At 35.6% G+C, this 7,449-nt stretch overlaps 1 protein-coding gene across 3 annotated transcripts in view; it reads left to right on the top strand.

Moving 5' to 3' along the window:
- The first annotated feature begins 386 nt into the window (after nucleotides 1-386).
- The window catches only part of TMEM243 (transmembrane protein 243), a 33,251-nt gene continuing 26,188 nt past the window's right edge, over nucleotides 387-7,449 (top strand). For 2 of the 3 annotated variants that reach the window (XM_051961796.1, XM_051961795.1), the window contains exon 1: nucleotides 7,107-7,426. Coding sequence is in view for 1 of the 3 variants with exons in the window: in XM_051961797.1 (XP_051817757.1) it covers nucleotides 4,673-4,684 (12 nt within the window). In the remaining 2 variants the exon portion in view is untranslated. Of the gene's footprint in view, nucleotides 463-4,601; nucleotides 4,685-7,106; nucleotides 7,427-7,449 lie in introns of those variants that run through there. The other variant, XM_051961797.1, reaches the window with a different exon arrangement.

Below are 7,449 nucleotides of genomic sequence, written 5' to 3'. Positions count from 1 at the left end.
TGGATGCAGCATTTTCCATCCCTATTCTATTGGAATTTCTAGGCAAGTTAGTTAACCCTGTTTGCCTTAGTTTCCTTATCAGTAAAATGAGCTGAAGAAGGAACCACTCCAATATCTTTCCCAAGAAAGCCCCAAAACAAGATCATGAAGAGTCTGAAATGACAGAACAACAAATCCATTTATAGGACCTGGGTGGCTGAGACTGGCAGAGGGAACAAAGGGGAATCAAGGGTGTAAGATTCATCTTATATAGACAGACCACAAATTCTGAAACTGCCAACACCCAGGAAGTAGAATTAATGTGAGTGGAATGATCAGAAAATTCTGTGGGAGGAGTGAAAATGGTTCTTGAGAGAATTTTGTTGCCTAGGTGACCAAAGGAGGCTAAGAGTCGCTAAATGAAACAGACAACTCTTAACGTGGGCAGGCAGCAGTTTTTTGAGGGACTGGCAACACCCTTGGGTATGTAAGTGTAAATGCTATGTTCCCATGATTAAAGATAGAAAGATGGTGGCCAATTTTTGCCCATTAGCAGTTTTTTAGCATTGTTTCAGATTTCTACCTCTGTCCTTATGTCTAAGTATCCCTTTTTGCCTATCTCCAGAAATGTCCAAACTTTATCAACTTTTTGTCTTTTTTTAAAACCATATAGTTCTCATAAAACACTTTACACAAATAATTTTCTTAATTCATATTTTATTTCAATAAAATAATTTATTACAATTGTAAAAGCAAATAAAATGTAAAATTCAATAAAATAATGTGATATTTATTGATAAAATATTTAACTTCAATGTTCAATGTTCAAATTAATAACCATGATATTACTATTGTTAACTGATAGATAGACTTGTTTGGGGCATAAAGTTTCTTAATATGTGGTGTCATTGAAGATATTAAGGCTTATATATCTTTTTCAACCACTACTTGAAGCAGATATTTTGTTTTAATAACAGCTTCAGAAGAAAATGCTATTATACTCAAATATACTTACAAGTAGCAATAAAATTTGTGTTGCTTTGTTTGATAAACCTGAGATTTCCTAATTAAGCCTTAGCCAAAACTTAGGATTTTTCACTTCATAAGCTTTTTTTTCTACAATCTCTCATCAGATGCACCTATGAATTCTTAATTATTAAAATGCTGTAAGATCAAATGTGTCATTTGTCTGTGACAAATGGATTTCATATCTAATTATATTTAAAGTATCTAGGTCTCTACAATGAGATAAGAATTGCTTCCTTAAGTAAATTAAGTCCCTTGAACCAACTGGGTATATTGGAACTATCTCAAATTCAACATATTCAAAACAACTCATTGTCTTTCACTGGTATCTTCTTTTCTCTTATATTAGCTTCTGTATATTTAAAAACATACATATTATTTCGCCCTACAGAATGTAAGCTCTTTGAGGGCAAGAATTTTAATTTTTGCCTTTTCATTCTCAACGATTAGTACATGGAAGGCTCTTAATAAACATTTGTTGTTTGATTTCAATGACATTCCTTTTGTTCCATCCACTTGCCATAGATGATAGGATGATTTTAGTTTCTAACAGTGTTATTCCTTGTCACATAGTCAGTGAATGCTTAATAAATTAATTACTAATTAATCTTTATTAGTCTAAGAAAAAAATTATTTTAGTTCAACTACTCTCTTAAATATATTAGCGTAGGAAAGCCTGAATGTTTCACAATAATATGGAAGTGTTTTATGAGCTGCCCTCAAATTGGCACACAATTTTACAAACATTTCTTTTAATGGATTGTTTCTTAAAAGATGAAGTCGATTACTCTTATAACAACTTGAAAAACTGTATGTAGCTTCTCACTAGTGACTGTAAAACATATGATATGGTCAAATGTGGGAAAGGCCACATTTTTTTTTTTAACAGAATGTATCATTAAGAAACATTATTTCACTTAAAAGAGACAAAAATTTAAGACAATTAAATTTTAGTTGTTCTAGAGTAATTTCAGCTTTTAAAACTTAGGTTTTTTGTAAAACATTGAGAAATAACAGATATATTACTTTTAACTTCTACATCAAGATTATTTAATACCTTTTGTGTTTACATAAATACTTCATGTTCAAATGCAGTAAGGAATGTGAAATTCATCTGTGTCATGAGCCCATCTTGATTGATGGTGATACATGACTTAACTTTGGCCTCATTTGTAATTTTTTATTGTTCAGTTATTTTAGTTGTGTCCAACGTATTATGTCCCCATTTGGATTTTTTTGGCAAAGATACTGGAGTGATTTGTCGTTTCCTTCTCTGGCTCATTTTATAAATGAAGAACTGAGGCAAATAGGGTTAAATGACTTAGCTAGGGTTACAGCTTATAAATTTCAAAAGTCAGATTTTGAACTCATGAAGATGAACCTTTCTGACTACAGGCCCAGTACTCCTTCCACTGCACCACCTAGCTGCCCCCATTTGTAATACAGTATTATATAATTGTGCCATATGCAATGTCTGCATTTTCTATGTGCCAGACACTGTGCTAAGAGATGAATATTTTGCAAAGAAAGGCCAAAATCCAGTTTTTGCTCTTGAAGCACTCATGTTTTAATAAAGGAGACAATATGCAAACATCTATGTACAAAAAAGATACAGACAGGATAAATGAAAAGATAATGAACAGAGAAAAGGTACTAGCATTAAGGCTTCTTATAGAAGATAGATCTTGCAGGTATCCAGGATAGCCAAGAGACAGAGGTGGGGAGGGAGAACATTTCAGGTATGGAGACTAGCTAGTGAAAATGCCTACAGTTGAAGAGCTTCAAGGATGTCAGTGTTACTTCCTGGTAGAAGTAAAGTATGTTGCAAATGCAGAATGCACAGTCTTTGGCCACAGACTGTATATGGGGGTTAGGAGTGTGAGGGAAACTGAGAAAAGGAGGTGAAAACTGTGAGCCTGAGTGATTAGGACAATGATTCCACCCAGACAGTAACAGGGAAATTTGGAAGTGGGCTGAGTTTTGGAGGAAAGATAATGCTTTTACTTTTAGACATATTGGATTTAAGATGACCCTAGGAGATTTGGTTTGAGATGTTCAATAAATAGAAATGCAAATGTAGAGGATAGGAAAAAAGTTAGAGATGTTAAGAAGATGATATGAGAATTATCAGCACAGAGACAATCATTGAGTTTATGGGATTCTGGAAGAGGAGTGAATGGGATTACCAAAGGAAATTATAGCATATAAAAAGAAGAAAGCACAGTACAAAGCTTTGGGGAACATCCTAGTGGGTATGACTTGGATAAAAGTCCAGCAAAGGAGACAAAAGGTATGATCAGAGAGGTAGGAAAAAAAACTAGGAAAGAGTAGTTTCATGAAAACCTAGAAAGAAGAAGATGATCAAGGAGAAGTGACTGATAGAGAATATCAAAGGAGAGAAGGCAAGGATGAAGACTGAGAAAAGATTATTAGATTTTTCAATTAAGAGAACATTTGGAACTCTGGAGGGAACAGTTTCAGATTAGAAATCTGATTATGGTGAGTTAAAAAGAGAGTAAGAAGAAAAGAAGTCGAGGCACTTAAAATGGGCCAGAACTCTGTACTTGAAACAAGGATTCTTACAAGATGCTAACTCAGTGGAATTTGATAATACAATGGTTATCTAGTTTAGCATGGTGATTAATAGTTCTCTAGTTCAGTACATGTACTTAGTACTTAATATAGTTCTACAAGATTCACACCTATGATGATATAATTACAATAGAGTATATAAGCAGGGACAAACTCAGCCAGAGACATTCATTCCATCTCCCACCACTGTGGGACTGGAATAGACTCAGGGAAGACAGAGGAACAGAGGCTGGAGCACAAGCTCCCAGACTCAGGGAGACTTCAAGACAGAGACCATTATGATGGTCCTCCTGCCTCCCCCACAAAAACCAAGACACATTGGGGAGAACTTCCAGAAAGCTAGCCCAGTCCCCAGACAAGGAGACAAGAAAGATTTTTGGACTTTATTTCTGGTTGTTCCCATGGTGATTACTCTGCTGAAACGAAGGCTGGTCCAGAGACATCCAGAAAACTAACCAGAACACTAGAGGCACTCTTTGTGGAGAGTTTTCTCAAGGTGGTTAGCTGAAGAAAGGAAGAGAAATAAAGGAAGATACCTATCAAGAATGGATGAGTCATATGAGGGTTTTCTAGACCAGGATATGGGACACCTACGATGTGTTTGCAGGCAGTGGTGAAGTGGTCAGTAAATAATGTGATTAAATTGAATCTCATTTTTATTAGTCTTTTTGAACTTTGTTTTCATTTTTTAAATGGATATATTCATTTAGGAATTTTCCTTTAAAAACCCAATAATTTTCATCATTGCTTCATGTTCTACCAAGAAGGGACAGATAGCAATTTCCTCTTTCCTGCAAGGAAACTAGTCAAAGACTAGTTGAAATATGCAGATTTCACCTAATTTCCACTTCCTAGGCTCTGGTTTTAGACTGCCATATTATGCTAATTTCTTATTTTAGCCTTATTTGAGGTGGGGGGGAGGGACAATGCAATTCAAATTCTACCTCCTACTCTGGACACCTAGCCCATGTTTATTCTGCCTTCATTTTAATTTTTTTATTCAGCCTGGTTCTGGCAACACTAAGTACTCTGCCAAAGAGAACATCTGAAACACTGAAACCCTATTCCGAAGTTCATGGAAATTAAGGTAATTCTTTTTTTTTTTTTTTGATGAGAACAAGACGAGTATTTTTGGCCAAAAAGCAAATTGTAAAAACTTGCAGACCAGTGAACAGGTACAATATGGTCTTGAAAACAAGCTATAAACATAAGAACAGGACGCAGAGTACATTTTTCTTTTAAAAAGATTTATTAGTTTTAGACATTTACTTTTATAAGATTTTTATTTTCACTTTTCCCTCCTATTACCTCTCCCCAAGATGGTAATTAATCTGATACAGGTTATACATGTATGTTCATATTAAACATATTTCCACATTAGTCATGTTGTGAAAGAAGAATCAGAACAAAAGGGAAAAATCATAAGAATGAAAACAACAAAAAAAAGTGAAAACAGTATGTTTCAATATGCATTCAGGCTCCATAGTTCTTTCTCTGGATATGGATAACATTTTCCATTATGATTCCATTAGAATTCTCTTAGATCATTGAATTGCTGCAAAGGGCAAAGTTTATCAAGGTTGATTATACCCACAATGTTGCTTTTACTGTGTATAATGTTCTGGTTTTGCTCACTTCACTCAAGTTCGTGTCAGTTTTACCAGGTTTTTCTGACATCCACCTGCTCTTCATTTCTTAAAGAACAATAGTATTCCATTACATTCATATAACACAATTTGTTCAGCATTTCTCCATGTAATGGGCATCCTCTTGATTTCTAATTCTTTGTCATCACTAAAAGAACTTCTATAACTGTTTTTGTATATGAGGGTTCTCTTCCATTTTTTATGACCCCAAAGAGTACATTTTCATACATGACAATATGCAATATTTTCACCATGAGATAAATATATCATCTTTTGTCTTTTGATTTGATTTATGCAGCAAAGTAAAGATCTTAATTATATTAAAATCTGTTTTGGTTCTTTTAAAAATATGGTTGATATTTCTCAATACTCTGAGCAAAGTAATTGAGTAATAAACTGACACATCGATCATGTCTGATAGATATAATCTTTATTCTTCACCTGTGAACTTTTAACTTTTTTTTACCTTGGCGATAGATATAACCTGTGATTTCATTGGCATAGGGAACTCCTGAGTGAGGAAAATTCTTTTTACCTATAATACAAGTTAGCACTTTATCTCTAGCTCAGAGTATTAGAACATTTCCTAGAATACAGAGAAGTGAATGATCTGGTATCTAGGTTCATGGTTCAATATGCCTAAACGAACCTTGAACTCAGAATCTTTATGACTTAAAGGGCAGCTCTCTCTATTCATTAGGTCACAATGTCTATGTTTTTACAATACTATTGTAATTTTGAAATATGGAAGGCATATAATATGCTCACACCATATCATGTTGCAATCTTAGATTTCAGGACAATGTTTTATGTAAGAAAAATCTTAAAACACATTTCACAGTTCAGAAACTTAATATGAAAAGCACCTCTAGCTAGATGGCAGTGTATAGAGCATCAGCCCTGAAATCAGGAAGACCTGAGTTAAAGTTTGTGTGACTCCAGGCAAGTCACTTAACCCCAGTTGCCTCACTTCCCCCCCCCCAAAAAAAAAAAAAATTAAAAGGAGGGGAAAAGCACCAAGATATAAAAGTATAATAACTAATTGTGGGACAGGTCCCTAACTGAGCTGATCTTTTCCTCCGCTGAGAGTGCTTTCTGCTCTGCAGAGGTTTATAGTTGTGAAAAGCTGAGGACTTGTTAGTCAACGTAAGACTGAAGAACTACCTTAGATACTCCTTAGAGACATTCACAGAAATTGTGTTGCAATGCAGCAAGAGAGCTTCAGAGGTCATCAAATCAAACTCCTTCACTTTATTTCTGGGGAGGGAGGGGGAAAGGAGGGAGCAGGGAAAAAGGAAGGAAAGGGGAAGGGAAAGAGGAAGAAGGGGGAAAGGAGGGAGCAAGGGAAAAAGGAAGGAGAGGGGAAGGGAAAGGGGAGGGAAGGAAAAGGGAAGAGAAAAGATTGCAAGGGACAAGAGAGAGAAAGAGAGAGGTAAAGAAAAAGAGAAGAGAATGATTTTCTGACTCCAAATCCCCTTTGCAAGAGAATGAGATCACTTAGGCACAGCCCAACTAGCGAATCTTCCAGGTTATGCTTTATCAATTGTACCAGACACCAGGGAATAGGGGTTATTAGGAAAAGAGAAACTTGCCCTTGAAGCTGCCTTGAATAACTTGGAACAAGATTGAATAGAAATAGGTATAAGATATGCATCCACAAAGGAAGTATTAAATTAAAAAATAGTTTTAATGATCTGCAAATTGTACTCATTCAATTAATTAATAAATATTTATTAAGCACCGGACACATACTGCAGTAAGCACTGGAGATGTATAGACAAAAATGCAACTGTGTGTTACCTGCCCTCATTGGGACAGTTTAGGCAAAAAAAAAAAAAAAAAAAAAAAAGAATGCAGCATCTATCCCCAATTCTTTTGGTCTATCTACTACATGGTCATTCACTCAACAATTATTTATCGATCTCCTCCACTGTGGGGGATACAAAGATGCCTTAAGACAGGTCCTTTTTTGGAAGTGTTTACAGTTTAACCGGAGATGAGGAATGCAGATACTCAAGGCAGCGTTTAGTGTGGTGTCTAGTGAAAGTACTTATTGAGAGCAGGTTGGTTAATTCTCGCCGGCGCTGGGAGGGAGGCCGAGCATTCACCTTGGCCTAAAGGGATTAGGGGACGGGCTTGCTCCCTCCTTAAGTGTTCTGATTTCCAGCTGCGCCCACCTCTCGGTGAGTAAGGTCCCACTCTTCCC

This window comes from Antechinus flavipes, chromosome 5, assembly GCF_016432865.1.
Source record: "Antechinus flavipes isolate AdamAnt ecotype Samford, QLD, Australia chromosome 5, AdamAnt_v2, whole genome shotgun sequence".
In the NCBI taxonomy this organism is placed as follows: domain Eukaryota; kingdom Metazoa; phylum Chordata; class Mammalia; order Dasyuromorphia; family Dasyuridae; genus Antechinus; species Antechinus flavipes.
This window is presented reverse-complemented; position numbering and strand designations above follow the sequence as displayed.